Raw genomic sequence first — 23,664 nt, 5'->3', positions numbered from 1 at the left:
ATATGGGTTAATCGTGGGTGTTATAAAGAATTTCACGTTTCAACATTAAAATTTATATTACCTGAATGGAGTAATAAAGGACTATCATAAACATCTTGTTCAATTTGCACCTCGTAAAGTTTCATTGTCATAGTAAATTAAGAAATTTCTGACGATTCAAAGCCCTGTGATGATGATAAAGGCGATATTGGCGGATTTTGTGCCAAATCACTAAATGCAATGTTTATTGGTCAATGTACTTATAGCTAGGCCAGGTCAGTCACCACCATAAACCAAGAAAAACGTGTTTTATTGCTTGAACTGCCTATTATTAACTTGATCAACCAAGATAGATTATACATCTGTGTTACACATTTACTATGGTAGCTTTTATTTGCGATAAAAGTCTTTGACCTATACGCCTTATATAACATTGTGGGTCGGTGAATTGTATTAATAAAACACGAAAGAAAAGCAAAGGAGCGGAATGGTCTATATCTGTAATTTAGACACAAGGGAAAAAATAGAGGATAATTGTTGGTTTCGGTGTAATATCACGTTATAATTTCACCGAGTGGGCACCAAAAGTGATATTTTCACGAGTGGCGCAGCCACGAGTGAAAATAACAACTTTTGGTGTTCACGAGTGAAATTACCGTGATATTACATCGATACCAACAATTTTTCTGTTTATTTTATGTCTAAAACTCTACTTTTGTTGTGTTTATTTCAATAAAATGTCGAAATTTGCGGGAAATTTTATCAGGAAGCATCGCAAAGATGACGTCATTTTAACGACGTCATCGTCATATTGTTTCCGGCTTTCAGTACGCTCGGTAAATTTTTTTACGTTAATCCGGGTATCAGATTTGATAATTTTCACTGAGTGGCCAGTGAGTTTATCAGGATATAATTCACCGTTATATTTCGATAAACCACCGAAAAACATAAAATAATAAGATATATTCGCATAAGAGCATACACATTGATTTAATTACTTAAATAACTCCGCACTTTTCTTTTATACTAAAATGCGTATAATGATATAAAAACGAAAAGGGCAGTTTATTATTTCATAAGTGTCATAAGATTTTCAAATGTTACGATAATGTGTTGTTAAGTTTACACCAGAAACTATATGCATTTCTTCTTATCTCATAATCTTGTTGATATATCACAATACTGTCATTATAGTGCGTAATTGATTTCACTTATTTTGCATTTTACCTTTAAGGAGGACACATAGATAACATTGAACAAAAAATTAAATTGCACCGAGTTGAATGTTAATCGATCAAAAATTTATCTAGCGCACAGCAAGTTGAAGGCGTCCGTTACAAACTTTCCATGTACACTAAGCCTTTGATAAATAACAGAACTACTGGAGTACATTCCTTATGTATCCCTTTTTTTCTTTTTGAAAAAAAAACGCAAAGACAGTTTTCAATATTTTACATAATAACCAACGTGTTATGAGATGATTTATTGCGACGAAAGATGCAATTATAACAATTTCTTTGTTTTCTGTAACGTAGCTACGCGTAAGTTTCATTTAAACATACGCTACACATTATATATTACCTTGTGTCACGTACACTACACTAATAAGTAACGGAAATGTTGTGCATTCTATTTGCTCGAAATACAATGTGTAATATATATCTGGGTTAATTAGCACATACATATTTGTGTATTATTATATAGTATTGCGTAATGAACGTATGCATGAGTAACGAACGTAACATGATGCAATCATAACAATGTCGCCCGTCATTTTTGTAATATTAACCTACTTACATCGGTCGCTCGCCTGCCATCGTGTTTATTGTCATCAGTTAGGACAAAAAAATTGTTTGTTAATGTGTTATCTATGACTTAAATGCATGTTTGTATGTTACGGTTTTGGTTCTTCAGGCTTTTGGCAATATTTTGTTATAGCAGAAATAGAATGAAGATCAGCGTCTTACGTCACTGAGCGCAAATGCGCATGCTTTTCCCCTCGCAGTAATATGATTTTGTGATTCTTTAAACCCAAGCATCACTTTTCTCGCGAATTCATTTTTTAGCAAAATAAAGCTGAAATATATGACCAGCAGAATCTTACGCATGTGTATAGATTATTTGTTATCTTTATAAACCTACTTCTGTATTCAATTTGTGGGGTTAATTTCATATATCAGGCCATGTTTATATTAAAAACGAAACTAAATGAAAAAATAATTTGAAAGATAGGCCGAGTTCGATCGCGTGTATAGGAATTAGTGTCCCTGCCAATACCCTGATAATAGTTGATTTTAGCTTAAACAAATCTGAGACCCGATAAAGCTGCGCTCTCGTTGCGGCTATCAGTGTTTACTGTAGCCCGATACAATAAAACGTTACATGGCACAACATACTCTCGCTTTAAACTTCGGCATGTAATGAACACAGTTTAATGTTGAATCAGTGTATATTATATACGCGCTAAAACAAGAATTTATATATATCTTTTTTTGTTTATTCTTATTCGAGATCATTGTTTTAAAACTCTTAAGTGTTATTTTTAGCATTTCGCGTACGTTACAAGTTGTGAATGAATGAACGAAATTTTTACGCCTCGGGGCAAATGGAAATATATGCATGATATGATAGAGAAATAGAGCGGTCTTATCTTGTGTTTTATGTATTTTATGGTCATATTACACTAAACTGACGTTGTACGTATGTTAAATTAAGTTGTGTTATCTTTTAAAGCTTGTTCTTTCTCCGTGGAATTAAAAGCTGTATACTTAAGTTTTCTGGAGGTTTATTCAGTGCTATCAGTTAATGCTTTTGAATGTTGAGAGATATTGAATGAGCGGAAAAGCAATACAACGTGATAAGTTGGAGGTAAAAGAAGATAAAAATGTTAAATTCTGGCGTTAAAATGGAATATTTGAAAATATCTTTTAATTAAATTCATCGTTATTTAATTTTAAAGTGTTAAGATAAATCACGATTGCATCTGTAAGTGTTGAATTTTAAAAATTTAATAGTTTTCGTACATTATTAAAGAGTGTTTTATAATAATGGAAAGTTTATGATAAGGGTAAAATTGACGGAAAATTATCATTTATTGGGGGAAATCCCTGAAAATATCTGATATTTGAAAGGTTTACATTTATTTAGATATATCTGAGGTAAAGCAGGTATCAATTCGATATATATACGAGGTAAATACAATATAAACAAATAGATAATGTCAAAATGAGCGGTCTCTTATGTAAACAAAATATTGAGTACAAGTAAACAAACTTTCTATCGAGTAGAAAAGAACATTTTCACGGCCAATGGCAGTTAACATTTGTAGTTAGAAACTCTGCCAGATATTTACGATAAAAATACAGACCTCTTAGCTCTTCTGGCATTTATAGAATCTTGATACTTTCCAAATTACACAGATTTGATCGCAACATAATAACTAGAAATTAATTACAAGAGTCAGGCTTAATTTCGTTCAAATTACCAGTATGAATATTTACACGATTGGTCTGCATAAAAGTCATATACGAAGGAGTGTAATAGTATTAACAAATTGAATTATTCGTTACATTAAATAATGGAATACTAGTGATTAACAATCGTACAAGTTATTCAAAATCAAGGAATTTTAAAGTGAAACTATGGAAACGAAACAGGATTTACACAAACTTATTAAAACAAAGGACGAACAGATACGACAACTGCAAAAGATCGTTGCTGAGAAAGACGAAGAAATTGAACAATTGAAAAGCCAGCTGGATAAATTCCAGTCAGTGCTTCCTAAGGCTTTGGTGCAGCCCAGGAAGGTTCGAGCCCAGGGTATCTCGGCTGAGCCTCAGACGGCACGAAGTATCCAGGACTATGTCACAAACAACGCCTTGCGAAAATACCCGAAATCCAACAGGTGAGTGCCACTTTATTTTTTTCCAATCTTGTTAAAATTTCACGTGTTCTTTTGAAATGCAGATATGTGTATATTGCATACTTGAATTCTATCTGTGAGTTATCTATTAGTAATCGATCAAGAAAAAAAGCGTTAAAATACGCATATCACACTGCATTAGAGATACTTCAAAATATTCGTGAAGTGTCGGTTAATACTGTAAACAACAAAAAAAAGAGAGTGATATTTAGTCTTGTACTTGTTTAGATACGATTGTCTTCAAACATCAAATGGACTTGATGATTCAATTTAAACCACCAAGTTTTTTTTGTGGTTTTCGTGTTAACATGCACCAGACAACTAATTTAAAAGTAAAATTATAGGGTTATTGTTTGTTAAGTATGTTAGCTGATAAAGTTCAAACATGTATTACATGACCTAGTATAGAAAAAAAAACACGTATTTAGCCGTACTTGGAGGTACATGTGTAATTATTTATTTCAAACGTTGATGACATTTTGTTATATAGAAAGTGATTTCATTTGTCAGTATTCGTTAATGAAAAGAATTGGATTCAAAAAGTTCTGTATAATGTAACATTTATTTACATGTACTCTTACGTTAGTCACACAACGAAATATTGTTGTCACGTTTAGACGTGAAAGATTTAGCTGCTCATAACATATCATCGTAAACAATGCCATATTTTTCCATATATTTTACAGACTGACGTTTAATCAGTTTTTCATAGTTTTGATATAGTTGTGATTTACTCCAGAAGACATGTCCCTTTAAAATCTGGTAATCCACAAAACACACGTGTTAATCTTTTAAAAGTTTTGTTCATGGAGTTTGTATACATGCAAGTCCTTTGGTTAGTTGGTACAATGTATTTAAACTGAGCTATTACTAAAATAGCAGCATACTTTATGCCGTTATTAGTCATTTCGATTACCAGTTTGTTAAGAAGAGCGGCCCAAACCCAATCAAATTCTTTGGAAGGCGGAATTTGTATTTCGCTGTATTTAGCAGCTTACAAATGATTCGGCCCATTGAAAAAGTCATTTTCATGATCTCCATAATTATTGTATGCTTATTATACCCCAGTCACACATACGGCGCGGAAAGCTACGTCTAGCCACGGATAGAAACGTAGTAATCCATATTGATCCGTACCTGAGCCGTACCTTAAAGTAGTAATTCGTCAATCCGTACCAATCCGTACGGCTCAGGTACGGATCGATACGGATTACTACGTTTCTATCCTAGACGTAGCTATCCGCGCCGTATGTGTGACTGGGGTATTAACCAGTTTGACCAGGTTGTAAGTAAAGTACCCAATGGAAGATAATCGGTTTTAGACCCTTATATGTTTCTCTTAACTTCTATTGAGGTACAAATGTGGCTCTTGCTTGTTGTCTGGCAACGTCTGTCGAATATCCAGTGGAATTCTCGGACAGATGTAGTCACTACTCAATTTAGCATGTCTTCCGTCGTGAAAAGGAATCAGCGATACTATATAAGTTCTCAGTCAACACTTGAATCAAGACCCTGTTTACATGAACAGTCAGTTTTAGGCGACAGTAGTGCCACGGCCATTTTCACACTTTTATGCATGAGAACATATTTTCGCCTAACAGAAAATGTAACAGTTTTAACACTAACTATGATTAATTTAGATTTATTTCAAACCTTCGACATATTTGCGTTGACACAATTTAGTGTTATTGATTATTCAGATGAAAGTGCAACAGTTATTGCTATAAATGTTTAACATGATGAGAATCATCTCATATTTTCACACTGTTTATGCTATAATATCTAATACTTCACATTTCGAACAAATATGTAGAATGTGCTATTTTTAGTGTACTAAACAGAGGTGAACTTGAGGACGCCAGTAACACCAATGGTTAATGTTGTCGAAGTTACTAATTATAATTTGTCTTCATAATTTGTTAATAGCCTGTATGATTATCTAGTCTAGAGGACGGTAAAAATATGGAATATGAAAAACTTCAGCTAAATGCAACTCTTTTGTTGCTTCGTTCAACTACACGGACCTACGTGAAAAATAACGTTACGTGTAGCTCACCACAGTGTTCGTTTAGCATTGTCATCCTCGAGATCTAACTTGAAGACGATTTCTACCGCTGCGTTTTCTGTCATAAAGATCCTGAAACGATTCTCATTTGTAGACATTGACCAATTAATCAAAACTAACCAGTAAAAGATATAGGTCACCAAGATCGTTCTGAAATTAATATCGACCGCCCAAAATAATTAAAAACTGCTGTAGAAAACGCCAAAATATTTAAAATTGCCCTTTGAAATATATTTATCTTTTTTTTTTCCAAATCAGCCTTTAAGCTCTTTTATTAGAAAGCCAATGCGACATTGTTGTAAGACTTAGTCCATTTGCGGTCAAGGACACTCATTCTTCTTAATGATTGAGTTGACCATTCTCCAGTGGAGTAATTTAATCTTTCACTGACTCTGTGCATTTTTCATACTAATTCTATAGCCAGAATATAGAATAATTGCTGTTCGAGAATTACACATTTTCTATATTCAACCCCATGAGATATACACTTCTAAAGAATAAATTAGTCTATTGTTGAATATCCGAATACTGGTCTCAAGATATAAGTGTGGCCGTTTCTCATGTTCTTTTGTCCTCGGCTGAGTCATTAATCAGAAAAATGCCCCGTTGAATTCTAAAAGATAGGATCATTTCTTTGATAAATGGCATGTCTTTTAGAAAATGCTAGGTTGCAAACGCAACACTTACTGGCAAGAGCGTTGGTGATTTTGCGTTCAACGTGAATTGTGACACATGAAGGGTGATATATAGAGGATATTTATTGTTGTTGTTTTTTTTTTTCAGTGTAAGATTGAAATATATTTCACGAGACGACAGATGCAATATGGCATAGTCACGAGTGAAATTGTAAGATATGTTGTTCTTTCGTGTGAAACAAACAAATTTTCTTTTTATTTAATGTTTTCATTAAAGTTTCCCATTTTATAGTTTCTTACCGGTGAAATATAACTGAAATTTGTTACTGTGAAAATACCAGATATATTTCACTCTAATATTTCGATAATTCACTGAAAAATATTTAGTAAATAGTTTAAGTGTAGGTGTGTTCCACTGCTTAAGACTCGATCATAACTGTACCACTGTATGATCGATGGTCTACAGCCATGTCTGATCAAAAGCAGAAAGAAATAAGGTAAATAAAGATAAGAAACAAATGAGTTAAATGTAACATATATCTGACTTTAATAATGGTACGAACAGCAAGATTGCACATAAATCTAATTCTAAATCAACATAAATTAAAAAAAAAATTCATTTGAAGCATTATTTGTATAGAGAACAAAAACGAATTTGACAATGGTCTTTACAAATCTTTTCTTTCTGCCTTCAAGTTCATTTGAAGAAATTACCTAGAGAAACGTGCATTGAACTTTCCTGCATTTTGTATAATATTTGTATACTTATACTCGAAACAACTGAGATATTTATATCTTGGAGAGGAAGGAACATTGTGTCTTGGCATTATTTTGGCTCAAGATTCTGTTCTATAAATCAAATAAATCAAACAGATAAAGTGATATGAACGAGGGTCGATCAAAATGTAATACTTGGTATTATTTCAGTTAGTGATCGAAATATCTAATCAGGCAAACCCTCTGGCCTGTTATAGGTTACATAATAATTTCACCCATAAAAGCATTTTTGTCTGTATTTTAAGACAACTTATAAGAATGTAAATTCAGACAGTTTATAAAATAGACTTCTTGAATGTAGAATAACGGCCTTTAAAACGTTGAATGTATGATAAAAAGTTCCCAGTAATTAGTTTAGAAACATTCTTGACATTGTTATGCTTACTTTTTTTTTTGCTTTAGTCGTATGCCTTTTCTGGAAGGTTTGGTTTCCTTGCGTTCATTATTGCATGCAAAAGCGGGCACCTAGATAGATTCACCGCCCTTACGTAAGCAAATCGAATGACATCCTCACTAACTAGTCTTGAAATAATTTTCTTACTTTAATATGATAGAAGTTTACACCCCAGGCGAGGTTTCGAACCCGAACCAACAGAGGTAAAGAACCCGAACCAACAGAGGTAAAGAGCAAGTGATTCAAGGTCGGCAACTTTAACCACTTAGACCCGTTGGTTATGGTCACTGTATGATACACATATTCAGTGTGTGTGCAAAACATATGCTCCTTTTAAAGTCATTATGTGTGTCACGTTTATGACAGTTCGAAGCGATATATAGGTCAATAGCTGGCATTCTAGCTCAATTATATGACAATGTCTTGTCACTACTTTATCATTTTAACACACCTTAGTTCCAAAAGAATAAGTTCTATTATGGGGTTCAAAGTACCTTCATTTCGACCGATTTTAATAACCTGAACAATTCGTTTATACTGGGTTGTTTTACTTGTAACCGAAATATTGTGACGTCGAGAATGTCTTCCGTCTTTTACTTATGCCATTTTCGTGTTCAATGATCGTAAACACTTTACTCCAACTCATTCATTCTCATTCATTAAACCACCTCATACTGTTTCGATGACAAAAGTATGAACATAGAAGTAATCTGTAAATGGTCATATTTACATCATCTTTTTCTGGAGCATAACCAACTACATGTCATATCGTTGTGGTTAACACACAACAGTGAAGTATTTTATCAATAAAAAGCCACAAAATATAAATATCAAGTAAACATTGTTTATTGTAATCACTTTGAATGTAGAATTCGTGAAAGTAAAACATGTATTCCAATATTGGTTTGTATCCTTTCCTTATTTTGACCAGAAACTCGGACATAATGGTCAGCAGACTATAGCTTCGAGACATACTAGTTAGTACAGTCATCAATTATGCATAAGGAAACTGATTCCATCCTGTTAAATCCGGTTTGTGCTCCTTCAATCACCTTTTTCTCAACGTTAATTGATTAGGCAACACGTGCGTTAAGGCATTATCATATTATGTGAGACTAAGTACATCCTCTGACTTTTCGTCAGGATAATATTGTGTAAGATTCTAGATAAAACAGGTGCCAAAACTGATTTCCACACGAACACAATCACTCCTGAGGAAGCACGTAAGGGTAAAAATACGTATTGTTGTATGTATTCCCGTAATCTTTTGGCAAATCATAAACAAAAAAGCACTCGACAGTTTCTGTTTAGCCAAGCACATTGTTGCCCAAAATTAAACTAGTGTAACACTGTTTCTGTTATAATATCTAATAATTCACATTTCGAACAAATATGTAGAACGTACTATTTTTGGTGTACTAAATAGAGGTGAACTTGAGGACGTCAGTGACAAAAAGCTACACATATAAGTGGTTGATGTTTAGGAAGTTATACATTATAATTTGTCTTGATGTGAGCAATAACTTGTTAACAGCCTGAATGATTATCTAGTCTAGAGGATTGTTAAAGTGTGGAATACACAAAATTTAAACTAAGTTCAACTCTTTTGTTGTTTCGTTCAAGGGCAATGTAAGTATCAAAGCATTTGTCCATTTTCTGAATGATCTAATCCGTCGCTATTTTTATTGGTTACATTTTAGAAATTGCATATACACAGACCTGCCTAAAGAATAAGCCTCTTTGCAGCTCATCAGTGTTTGTTTTGCATTGTCCTCCTCGGAATCTTGCTTAAAAATGACACAATCTGAATTTCGCTATTTTGAAGAAAGTGACCAATTAATCAATGACAACCAGGGAAAACTATAGGTCTCCAGGTTCGTTCTAAAGTTAGTATCGCTCACCCCAGTAACTAACAGTAGAAAAACGCCAATTAAAATATTAAGAATGCGCTTTAAAATCTATTTTGTGTTAAAAATAGCCTTTACTCCCTTGCAATTGCGAGCCAATTCAACAGGTTCGTAGCTTCATCAGAGGTCAAGGACAGTCATTCTTCTTAATGTTTGAATTGGCCATTCTCCAGTGGGATAATTAAATCTTTCACTGGCTCTGTGCACGATTCATACTAATTCTATAGCCGAATATAGAATAATTTCTATTCGAGAATTACACATTTTTTATATTCAACCCCACGAGATATACACTTCTAAAGAATAAATTTGCCTATTGTTCAATATCCAAATGCTGGTCTTAAGATATAATTATGGCTATTGCTCATATTCTTTTGCCCCAACGGAGTCATTAATCAACAAAAATGTCTGTTGAATTCTAAAAGATTGAACTATTTATTTGATAAATGGTACGTCGTCTTGAGAACGTTAGATTGGAAACGCAACACTTATTGGGAAGAGCGTTGATGATTGTGTGTTCAACGTGAGTTGTGGTACATGCAGGGTATTGAGGATATATTTTTTTCTTTCAGTGTAAGATTGAAATATCTTTCACGAGGGAACACAAGACGCAATACGAGTGGCATATAGCCTCGAATAAAATGTAAGATATGGTGTTCATGAGTAATGAGATTTTGTTCTTACACGTTAAACAAATAAATTTTCTTTTTATTTCATGTTTTGACTAAATTTACCCATATTATTGTTTTTACTGGTGAAAGATATATGTTTCACTCTAGTATTTTAATAATTCACTGAAAAACATGACTGTATGTACTAAATAGTTCTAGTGTAGGTGTGTTCCACTGCTGAAGTCTTGTAACTGTACCACTCTATGATCGATAGTCTACAGCCATGTCTGATCGAAAGCAGTAAAACATAAGGTAAATAAAGATAAGAAACAAATGAGTTAAATGTAACATAGATCAGACTTTAATGGTACGAACAGCACTGTCGCACATAAATCTAATATTGAGCCGTGCCATGAGAAAACCAACATAGTGGCTTTGCGACCAGCATGGATCCAGACCAGCCTGCGCATCCGCGCAGTCTGGTCAGGATCCATGCTGTTCGCTTTCAAAGCCTATTGCATTTATAGAAACCGTTAGCGAACAGCATGGATCTAGACCAGACTGCGCGGATGCGCAGGCTGGTCTGGATCTATGCTGGTCGCAAAGCCACTATGTTGGTTTTCCCATGGCGCGGCTCATACTATTTTAATCCTTTGAACCATTATTTGTATAGAGAACGAGAAAGAATTCGACAATGGTCTTTTCAATTTGTTTCTTTCCGCCTTCAAGTTCATTTGAAATTACCTAGAGTAACGTGCATTAAACTTTCCTGCATTTTGTATAATACTTGTATACTTATACTCGATACATCTAAGATATTTATATCTTGGAGAATGAGAAACATTGTCTTGGCATTATTTTGGCTCAAGATCCTGCTCTATAAACCAAACAGATTAAGTGCTATGAACGAAGGTCGATCAAAATGTAATGCTTGATATTATTTCTGTTAGTGATCGAAATGTTACATCAGGCCTGTAAAATGTCACATGATAATTTCACCAAAAGTGTTATGTGTATGTTATTGTCAACTGAAGAAGCTTATGAAAGCGAAACATGTTTTGACAAAACTGTGTTGGTTTATGAATTTTCAACATCATATATAGCTTCGAGACATATAGTTAGTACAGTCATCAGTGCATAAGGAAACTGCATGATGATTTCATCCTGTTAAATCATGTCCAGACTTGTAATGCCTTTATCTCACCATTCTTTTGGCCTTGATTAGGCAACATTTGTAAGGCAATATTTGAGGCTAATTGCTTCATCAAACTGTTCATTAGGATGATATTAGGTAACATAAGGTAAGATTCCATACAAACCAGCTAGCCAAGGACTGGTTTCAACACGGTCACAATTACTCAAAAGGAAGTAGATAAGGGCCATAATACGTGTTTTGTTAGTGTTAGCCATTATTTTTCGCAAATCGTTTATCAATTTGTCAGTTTCTGTTCAGCCAACCACCCGGTTGCCCTAAATTGAGCTTGTATTATAGCGGAATTAATGACGGGAGTATCTGGCTTAGAAAAAGTTAACTAAAGACCATGATTAATTAACCTTATTATTTAATAGGTATCTAATGTGCAAAATATCCCCACATGTTTTGCAAATCTGACTACGTGATAACAGAGAAAGACGAATGACTTTGGTTGCAGTGCCTTTCAACAATTTCGGGTTGGCATGTTCAAGCAGAATGAAAGATTGAAATTATTTTAGATACAATTTAAAATCAAAATCAATAAAAACATTTAAACGTCCAAAAGCCTAGCTAAAGTCAAACGATGTAACCTATATTTTCTCAAGTTAGCAAGCACAACCTACACCTTTTCGGCAATTAAGTCGTACGAGTTTTCAAAGTAATGTCATTTTTATAACTGGTAACTTATATTAATAGCTGGAACTGATGTCGCCATCGTGCAAAGGGTGTCCATCGTTTTTTTTTCTGTAATGAAGAAACGCAGCGGATAGACTGATAGACTAAGTTCGTTTCGTCTTGGATTTATGAGGGTTTTTGCGATCATGTTTAATTTTATATTCTTAAGAAACTCTTGCACATTCATAATTAAACAAGATTCATGAAGGCAAGTTGAATAATTGTTAAGGTATTTTGTAAAAAAAGTGTTTCACTTTGTGGCAATGGTATCGTAACAGTGAAACTGAGAATACACATAACATTAATGGTACAAACAGTCAAGGCTAATGCTATTGCACGCATAAAAAATGCCAATGTTTCAGTGTCATTAATGAAAACCGGAATACTTACCTCATTATGTGAAATCAATAGCAGAGATTAAGCAAGGTTTTAAGCAATTTCAACAACGAATGTAAACGTAATCGCAGATAAAATAATTAAGTGTCCTTTCCTTGGAATTCATTCTCATTACTCCTGGTCGCTCTCTATTCAATGTCTGTATGTTGTAGACTCCTACTTGATAGAAGTAAAAAGGAAAGGATTTTCTTTTTTGTTGGATAAGTCTTTCTGATTCATTTCTTAAAAGTGGTGGCTACATGTACAATAACTTCAGTCTAAAGAAGGAAATAGCCTTTTGTTACATATCTGATATAAAGATCGTTTCGCTTCAGTCTACTGTAACCGATGGAAATAGTATCAAAAGTATTTTATGTTATTTTTGTCATAGCAGTTCTATTAATTAACAGAAACATACACTTACCAGATATGTCAATTCATTGTTATGATATAAATCATTTGTTAGGTAAGGATTGCAAATACATTATTTTGATATTAACATAAATCTGTGTGTGTGTCCATACGAAATACATGCTTGGTGATATTTGAATTGGTGAAGTGTGATCAGTGTGTACGCAATCACCGGTTTAGAGCCTTATCAAAAGCAGTAAACAAAAGATAAGCCATACCTTGCCCCAAATTTACCTTTATATTGCCCGCTACAAAACAACTACAGATTCATTTTAGAGAACATAGATAATATCACAACATTCAAAATGTTTTGAAGTACTCTGCTGAATAAAGCCCTGTACGTAATAAATAAATGCAGTTCGTTTCGTAGAAAGTGAGGTATGCTATAGTGCATATTTTCTGACCTGGCTGAGATATTTAAAGAAAGGTCATAAATGGGCCATTCTATCATTTAGTTTAGGGTAATCGGCTACATCATTAGATTTAGTTTCATTCCGTACGAATAAATCCGATATGCACCAAGTTACCTATTGATTTTAATGCTACAGCCTGTGCTAAAAATATCTCCGCCAGGTCAGAAAATATGCACTATATGTTCTTCGGTTTTTGTGTCTAATCTTCAAGATTGACAGTTTTAAACCGATATTCACATCTTGAAAAGACAGGAACATTGTTTTATCATGGCATTTATTTGGCTCACGAATCTGCTAAATAATATTATCAAACAGATGAACTGCAATGAACGAGTGACGTTTAAATAATATGCTTAATGTTGATAGTATACTCACGCTTTGTGTTTATTTCTCGGATTACTTTAGCTATATATATCATTCTTTGTAACTTGCCAAATTTATTTTGATGAAGAAATTCCATACTCGGAGCAAACTTTTACCCAGTGTAATTTTCGACAGTGTCTCACTGCCTTCTTCAGCACTGACTGACCCGTGTTATGGAAGGTCACGTGACGTACGGACCTCTCCTCCGATCACGTGACCTTCCTACGACTCGTGACCTACCATAACACCGGTCTGTCAGTGTTGAAGAAGGCAGTGAGACACCGCCGAAAATTACACTAGGTAAAAGTTTGCTCTGAGTATGGAATTTATTCAGCAAAATGTTAAATCCACATCATCAGTTGCCAAATTTAGGTTCTCGTTAAATTTCATAAAATAAACATCCAGTTTTCAGACAATTCAATGAAATGTTTACATGTAACAACACTGCTTTATACACTAGTTCCGTTTGATTTACAATGGAACAACTGTTTCAGCAATACCATTTAGAGTTTGTTGTTTCTGCAAAAGACCGGCTCTGTTTGGAAAGAACACACTTGCTTTTGGCAGTGGTTTTTGCTCTTCACTGATGTTATTTATAGTGACACATAAACTGACAAATCCTTATGAATCTGTTTTTTTTGTTGGTTCAAATGGAGGTAATTCCGTGATTTCAGTATGTTTACAAATCACATATAAATTCTAATGTTTTTATGCAAATTTCCTATCTAGGTGTTATGGCAGTTTTAAACGATATCTAGGCTAATAATTTCCATTAATTTTCCAGCTTGAGATTTGATGATGCTGAGGATTTTTGTTTTTAAATTGCAAGTCTGGCAATGTTTATTGTAAAACAAAGACTAGATCCAAAGACAAAAAGCACAATTTGTAGTAAGTTAAAGGTCCCTTCAATAGGACTGGGTTTAAATCTCCATCCCTTTCGTTAAACTATTGGGAGTTACCGGAAGCAAACGAAACCTCCCCAGGCATGAAATGTTTTTGCTTAAAGAAGATTTGTCCCTTTTATTATATTGAGGTTTCATTTCTTGCAATGCCCCTTGAATCTCTAAGCAGGAACAAAATAAATTGTAATCCTCAAAACTACGAAATGAAATACAATATAATTAGCCATAAAAGGGAATAAAATGTTTTACTCATCATCAATTTTTGAAGAAGGCATGCAGCCAAGGGTAGCCCCCAGTATCTGTTTAGTACACATTTTCCTGCTTCAGAGGAATACAAAGGGTTTGTGTCTATTGCATTTCCTTTTTATATGGTAAAGGGGTATAACCCTCTGTCAATATACATGTTTAGTAATAAAATTAAAATGCCAGATATCGACGCCTTCCTCAGGCAAGGTTTACAGTTTAACATGAAGTAAATCATTTGGGTACAAGTGTCACACGTATCTCTTAAAAGCTTCGCTTTGGTAAAATGGTAATACGTAAGCCATTCCATTCAATTTAGTGACCTTATCTTTTTGTAAATGCAAGGACTATAATTAGTTTTGGTTTAGCTGATAACGGATTTAGAAAAAGTCCATTCTGCAAATGTAGTTGTATATACTTCCAAAATATAAGATGATAGATACAAACCTTTGTTACATGTCATACTACCACTCAGTTGTAAACATTTCTCAAACATTGCGATGAAACTATATTTCATTCGGAAATAAAGGCCTAACTAGTAGCATTTAAAGTCAAAGATCATAATGAATATTGAAATAGTATGTAAATGGTCATACTTACAAAATATATTTAAATAATATATATCATTCTTCACAGAAGTGAATCCAGATGGTGAATTTGTTTTCTTCTCCAGAGTCTAACCATAACTTACTTTTTTGTTTATTAATACCAGGTTATCGGCAAACTACAGTACTGCGATTACACCTACTATAGTCTGTTAAATGACACACACCACTGTATATATCATGTGGTATGTCTGCCTTACACCATATACACGCTTACTCGAAGTATTTTTGTCATTTCATTCTATTTTTACACGGGCATGTGTATCATAGCTGTGTTTTATACACACGCATATTATATATACAGTAGTGCAACTGTGAAATACTGGGATCAGTTTGTAGTTTAGCGAGAACCTGGACGATATGGAAAGAAATATTCTACTTTTCTATGACGGTTTTTGCTCATTATTTCGTTGTATGATAATAACACTGTAATTCAGTATAACCTACAGAACTCTTCAGGACTGAATTCAGTGTAGCTCAAATTAAAGGTCATCTGGTACTCAAACGTTCATTATGTGTACTTAATATACTTATTATGTTAATTTTGATGTCATTATGTGCTTTTGTTGCCTACTTGTTATGACAGTTGTAAGAGAGATATAGGTTAAATATTACTATATTTCAGCTAGCTTATTTCTTTTAAATATAGAAACAGTAATTCTTATATTTGCCGATATTGTGATACGTTTATTTGTCAGTATTGTAATGTATTTGTAGATAGTGTAATTCCTATATTTATTGATTTTGTAACACTTACATTTGTTGCCGATTCTGTAATACTTACATTTGTCGATATTGTACATTTTTTGTAATACTTATACTTGTCGCTACTCTTATACTTATTGTAATTCTTATATTCATCGATATTGTACAATTTATATCTTGTCGATGTTGCAATACTTACATTTTCCGATATTGTTACACTTATATTCCTCACTATTGAAACCCTAATACTTATATTACCTCCTGATAAGTTAAGATACCTACAGTAAACTCGAACGCTTTGTTTCTTTGAAGCATGCACTGTGTAAACAACATACCTTTCTTATCTCTTTTAATTCTTGTGCTAACAATGGTTATAAAGCCATTATTGTTATAAATTTAAGTAACTACAGCGAACGCACTTGTTTTGATTTTACTCATGTTGTACAGCTATATCTGCATAGACCGGCTGTATGCATTATCGTGTTATGGAATTGTTTATTTGTTTACGTTTGCACACAAATGAGGTAGAAATAAGCTATATAATTATCTACTTGTTTGTAAAGAATCAGTATTTGATTACATTGAACGAATCATTGAGATTCATATCCTGCTGATCTACGATTAGGAACACAGGTTCTTGAAGAGCCCTTAACGCATATGATAAATATTAAGGGAGAGAAATTGTAACGACAATCAGTATTTTCATTTCGCGTATGCGTTCTCTGTTATGGCTGAACGATGCCGAAATAACATATCAAGATGATATGACTTCGCACGGAGATTGCCGATTGTCATCACGAGTCAACTGTAAATCCGACTTAATTACTCGATCTTCTTAAATTATACTCAGAATGAGGTCAACTGCCTTCAACCATGTCTGCTTAGCATCATGACGTCGGAGAGTAAAGCCAACCTATAGATATTTACAAACAGATTTGAATGAAACAGAGGCTCTGAATTTACCTTCAAGTGAGTTTTTTGGAGGGGAGAAATATGTGCACGCATTTAAACATGTTGTCATTCCAAGTAAACACACATTATGAATGTCTCTTTTGCTGCAACATGTAATACTGTATTACAATCTTACGTGTGTCGTAAACCACATTTGAGTTCTTTATCACGGCAAACCACAAGGTCAGTTTGTAAGTGGTATATATCAGATACAAACACCTATCAAAATATCAGAATATATCTAAATACATTTAAGACGAGTCTACCGCTTCGAGACAGTTTCGTCAGTTAAGCCATCAGTACATAAGAAAACTTTTTACATGCCGTTACGTTCTTGTTCCAGTCACATAGCTGTTCCTTTGGATTAGATTATGCACGATTATTAACAAACCAGATATTCAAAACTGGTTTCAACATGGATATATTCACGGTCGAGCTCAAAATGTACTATATACTTCACATTACAGTTGACATTTGCATAATCATTACATACATCGTGACATTTTTTTTGCATCTCTCTCTAAACATTTGACCGAAATTTAGCTGGTAAATCAGACTCTATTATTAATCGTGATCATGTAAACAAGTAATAAAGTTTATTTTTAATAAATTTCACGCTATTAAAACACACGTTTATACAATGCAGAATTACACACAATCAAAAAGAGAAGTGATTACATAGTCATTAACATTTATATTCCATTAAATTTGCCAATTAAAATACGAAGAAGAAATAACTACTCTCTACGTGTAGTTTTATTATTTTAAAAAGAGATGCTTTACAAGTATGATGCGCAAAATAATACACAAAATAAAACATAATTGATCATTAATATCATCTTATGTGTTTAACGGCGTTGAAATAATGCGTCAAAATGGATCTGGGTGGTGCAGTGCCTTTTGTCATGTAGTCATTAATTTGGGGGATGTTCCATTGATCACGTAATCATGAACTCGGATGCAATGCCATTGAACACATGGTGAATTTGGATGTAACGCCATTGGTTAAGTAGTCATAAATTTTGTTGCAATGGCATAGGACACGCTATCATGAATTTGGATGCAGTGCCATTGGACATTGAGTCGTTAATTTGGATCATAGTCTGAATTAGGGTTTTGTGCCATTAATCACGTATTCATACGTTAATGGTTTGAGCCATTGGTCATGCTGTCCTGAATTTGGATGCTACCATAGGTCACTTAGTGATGAATGGGTGCAGTGTCATTGGTTAAGTACTAAGTCATGAGTTTTAGAAGCATTGCCAATTGTCACATAGTCATGAATTTGGGCACATAATCATTGGTTAACCAGTCATAAATTGGGTGCAGTACCACAGACCAAGTAGTCGTGTATTTAGATAGAGTGTCATTAAGTAGTCACGAATTTGGATGCAGTGTTACTGGTTAAGTAGTCTTGAAGTTGGGCGCAGTAGCTTAAGTCAAGTAGCCAATGTAAAGCTAGCTCAAACACATTACGAGAACAAATGTTTGAAACAAAGTATTCATATTAAAACTAGTTAGCAAAGTTATGACTAGTAGACATTTTCCCCCAGAATGCTTGAAAAGCAATCCACTTGTAAGTATATAGATCATTATAGTTGCTTTACTTTCAGGTGAAAACAGTCAAATTTTAAAAGAAGCTGTATCTGCCTAAAATAATACTTGGATGTATATGGCGTATTCCGTCTCCATTAAAATGCTGAAAAGCCACCAAATTGTATAGATGTAACTTACATACCAACAAAACAAACACTTATAAACTTATCTGAAGGTAGAATGTAGCTTTTTTTCGTATAGTAATAGACAGGTAAACTTTCAATATCCATGTTTGGAAACATTGGCAACAGGCGTAGAGTTAAATGGGAATAAAACAGAAATCCGTTACTTGTTGTTTCTCTAAAACATGAAAAGACTTTAAGTCAGTCAGCATGCAAGGACATGTGACTTCGACTTTAAAAAACAAACTTTAATCATACATTGAACTCTGTGTTTATCTAAATTTCTCAGCAATTTAAACTAAGTAGCCATTTTATTTGTCTAGACAAGTTATTTATGTTTTGATTTCATACATTCAGGAATTAACAAATATCTATCAATCCTGTTTATAATTCTGAAGGAATTATCTGTCTGGAATATGAAATTATGATTATGTATAAACATATTATGCAGTTCTGAAACTATAGTAAAAACTGTTATCTAGACAGTCTTGCAAAATTGTAGGTATTAACTGAAACAAGAACACAGGTTGGAAATATCGTATGAGAAAGGTTTTTTATAGTCAGGGTTGCAGCTGACTAAATTGAACATCACATTTTAGGTATATATTAACCCAAATACTGTTTCGGCTTGGCGGATAGGTGAAATTGAGAACGCCTGAACGTCATGAATCAGTCATATCGCATTTGGATAATCACGTCTAGAGCAAAAACTGTACGAAAATTCAAATCAAGATAACATTTTTTAAAGAACTTTTCAAATTGCAGTAGAAAATATTGCTGACAGTAAGGAGTAGATTGCGGTAATAGGGAATATGTCTTCTATGTTGTTAAAACAACACTTATATTGACAAGAACGTTTACTGGTTGTTCTACACGGAATTATTTATTATAACGATCGATTTTTAATTTAGTTTACATTTCCATTATTCAAGTGTTATAAGTAGTCATCACAATAAACAATAAAATAAAATGGTCAAGAGGTTTATCAAAAGCTGTATATCTCAGTAACGTGACAGAATTATTAATCATTTGCTACCCCGGCAGGAAGGTCACAATAATCACATCTTAAATTGTGGTGGTATTACAGAATATGACAATGAACTGTTTTTAGATTCCGTACGTGCAAACTAATGTTTGTTACGTATACTAGTCTGATTTCAGTTTGCCTAAATACTTCGTTTCTCAGAGCGACTTACACAAATTCTTCTCCTTTTTGTAGGTATTTAAATATTATTAGGTTAAATTTCTAAATATTAAAGACAGATATTTCTATCTTGACAAGAACACCGTGTTTTTGGCTCAACGAGTGTCAATCATCTTGTTAATCAACATTTAAAATTTTAGTTTTTATGTCTACATAATGATTAACTACTTAAACCAGTACTTGTATATTCATTTCTTCAGAAGCCATTTAAAACAGTTTCTGTAAACTGTTCTTTGCATGATTTTTATAGTTGTGTCCGTATTAGTGTCAGCAAACCAGTGTTAAAGCAGCATGCCTCCAGATCGTTCAACAACAACAACAACAAATTGTTTTAGATATCTTGAAATAAATGCTATATTTCTTAAGAAGGCTTTAAAACTTAATTACTGACGAACTTTATGTTTCGGAAATTTGCTGTTTTTACTACTTTTTACGATGAAAATCGAAAAGCGTTTGTCACGCTTTTACTCCAGGTTAACTGTCTCGATTATAAATATTCTATATTTTGAAGTCATTATTCACTATTTCAGCTATAGCGCTATTGGTTACGACGACGCAAAAATTTCTTTCTTGCCGCGGCGGTCCGGGTTTCGATTCCCGGCGCGGTCATATTTTCTTCTTGATTTGGAACTTTTAAAATATTTTAGAAACAAAAATTCATATTCTAATGTTCAAAATATGACCAAACTTCAATTTGAACATGTTGAAAGAAAGATTATTTTTTAGCCAAATCTGGAGGCATGCTGCTTTAAGATACTAAGCACGACAATGTTACAACATGCAACAATGTTTTCAACATTTACATCGGAGTCCAATGGAATATTTCTGAAAAGTTTGGTCCATTCAATACCTATGTCATCGAATTCCCCTTAATGTGTTAGGGACGTGAGGGGTGGTGCACTTTCCATTACTTCTCATGAACAGGCTCGATCAAATCGTGTCAACTATTATTTTGCTTGGTTGCATTCTATGCTTCCAAAGGATCTTTTTATAGATTTTATAATACAGCTTCTTTATTTTGACCAGAGATGGTAATTGGCATATAATGATGACCCGTCTATAGCTGCGAGACAGATTCGTCAGCTGTTCCATCTACGTATAAAGAAACTGACTTAACATTGTTATATCGTAACTCAAGACTTGCAATAACATCATCTCTCTGTTCATTAGGATTTAACTTACAAACCAGATATAATACACTAATTTCAACATGGCCATAGTCAGGCATTAGAAAGCAGTTTATGAATTCAACCTGGTTCAGTTCTAAGTGTTCTAGTTGCTTAACATTATCATTGTCATTACTCCATATCCTTGGACTTTTCTGGTAAGATAACCTCACGTTTTGCAAAACACAAGCTGCTATATTCGACTCTTTAATATGTGTCTTAATCATGAATGTAATAAACATAATCATCTTAATGCCATTAAAACGTTAACTGGATATATTAATAGGACTTTGAGACATTCACAAAGAGAAATTATTCCATACTCATTTACATTAACTTTACATTCCATTAGGTTTGCCAGTTTAGTAATGAAAGAGAAATGGTTGTTCGATGTGTACAGTTTCATTGGAATTAGAATGAGATTTTCACATGCTTACTTTAGATATTGATGAAACATTTTACAATAATGGTACACAAAATGTACATTGATTGAAACACATGCATACTATTTTTATATGCCGTTAAAGTATATAAAAACAACACGTTACAAGTAATACATGTGACGTCCGTCACATTTTTACTGTTGTCTGTTTCCCGCTATTTTAGCGTAACGTAACGTACTATGTATGACGTTATTTCCGTTGTTCATTACTATTATTATTCCCTGAAGAAGGCATGTAGCTGCAAACGTTGGAACTATAGTAAATTTTGAAATTGACAGCGTCTTTAGGCTTTATCTACTTCATTGTTAAAGTATATAAGCATTTTAGTTAAAGACGTTACAACCTTAAATTATAGAGCGGAGTGGTCCAGTGGTAATACTGTCTAACTTCGAAACCAAGGATCCCCCGCTCCTCCGACATAAATTACAAACGTTGGGATAAAGGTCCGCATATGAATGTTTCACATCTGGCAAGTGAAAGAACCAGGGGAGCTGATGGATGCATCTCACACTATCCTCCTGTTATGAAAAGTTATGAACAGTCTTCTGTTCGTATCGGTTAGCAGAGGTGTTACTTACAAGTAAACATAAAATAAATATCTCCACATGCCTTTGAGTGCAGCATCATTAATAAAGACATCCAATAAAGCAGTGACGTGGTTACTTGTTTTCTGCAAAATGCTAGGGTTACAATCTACTTGTAAGTATATAGATCATGATAAAAATTAATGAAACGGCAATAAGCTGTTTCTAAAGTTGCTTGATCGTGATGTGTTAACATAGCTGGGTTCACTTATATTTGTTTTAGTTTTGGTTTAACATCACGCCGAAACAATTATAGGTCGTATGGCGACTTTACAGATTTTGATGGTAGATGAAAACCACAGGTGCCCCTCCGTGTGCATTATTTCATCACGGGCGGGTACACTGTGTAAAACCACCGACCTTCCTAAGTTAGCTGGATGGCTTGCTTACATGCAAAATCCTACGCCCAGAGCGAAGTTTGGACCCACATGGGTGAAGGGCAGGTGATTTGAAGTCAGCGACGTAAATAATCTCAGGGGCACCCCCACCCCCTGGAATGAATGGGCATCTGTGAAAAAAAGTGGTTATGGTCATTGGCATCGACTCAGTTGTCCTTTATATTTGTTCGGTCTAAACTCTGTAAGGTTGTGGAGTTCTTTAATGAAAAGAGCCTCAGGAAGGTGCATGGTTCTACTAGACGCTGGAATTTGGCTGAAATAATATATAACCGGATATACATGGAGTATTCCTCCTCCATTAAGATACTCCGGAGTCTCATAAGAGTCAAATTGTGACTTACAATTCAGAAAAAGTATGAGAAAAGTGTATATTAAGCTAAAACAATTAAGACAGAACGTTATCTCTTTCATATATAATCAAAACACGAATACAGGATGACCATATCTTTTAGGAGAAGTAAATCAAATTCAGAATTTGTGAAAGCTTTAAATGACCAATGATTTCATGATATATTTGTGGTAAGGCTCCCGGATACGTCAAATTTTAAATTCTATTTGCCAAAATGGTTTTAGTTTGGTTGATAGAGGTGACAGTGAGAAAGATACAACGTCTGTGTTGTCATTCTTATTTGTCGATCACTCTACGGTAACATTCGATATATACCGAATGAGATATACTATCGAATTAAAAAATGTCGTCTTCCGGCACGTGCACAGAGCGTCTGACTTCGGATTTTTGAAAGAATACGCTTTTTTCTTGTGCGTAATAAGCGTTCACATAACTTGTTCGAAACGCAGCGTCTTGCACAGCAGTACACATGTGTGCAGTATTGTTTTTTATTCCAAAATCGGCCTTTAAATTGATACAAACGCATATTTCTGGGCAAGCTGATGGACTGTAACGATTCCCGATTGAGGCATTGCCTTATTTCATATTACCAGTATGATAATAATTTCTGGTGGCCTTAAATAGTACAGACTATGCGAAAATTCAAGCAAGGTTCAGAATTTAGTTAGAAAATC

The 23,664-nt window shown here is 33.9% G+C and overlaps 1 protein-coding gene across 2 annotated transcripts in view; it reads left to right on the top strand.

Moving 5' to 3' along the window:
- Positions 1–2,411: 2,411 nt before the first annotated feature.
- Positions 2,412–23,664, top strand: part of LOC123563923 (cGMP-dependent protein kinase 1-like) — a 179,061-nt gene continuing 157,808 nt past the window's right edge. Inside the window, exons 1-2 of one of the 2 annotated variants that reach the window (XM_045357092.2) lie at positions 2,412–2,847; positions 3,127–3,883. In XM_045357092.2, the coding sequence (XP_045213027.1) occupies positions 3,621–3,883 (263 nt within the window). In that variant the 5' untranslated portion in view covers positions 2,412–2,847; positions 3,127–3,620. Of the gene's footprint in view, positions 3,884–23,664 lie in introns of both variants that reach the window. The other variant, XM_045357091.2, reaches the window with a different exon arrangement.

Source organism: Mercenaria mercenaria, chromosome 2 (assembly GCF_021730395.1).
Source record: "Mercenaria mercenaria strain notata chromosome 2, MADL_Memer_1, whole genome shotgun sequence".
Classification (NCBI taxonomy): domain Eukaryota; kingdom Metazoa; phylum Mollusca; class Bivalvia; order Venerida; family Veneridae; genus Mercenaria; species Mercenaria mercenaria.
Note: the sequence above shows the minus strand (reverse complement) of the source record. Positions and strands in the feature narration are given on the sequence as shown.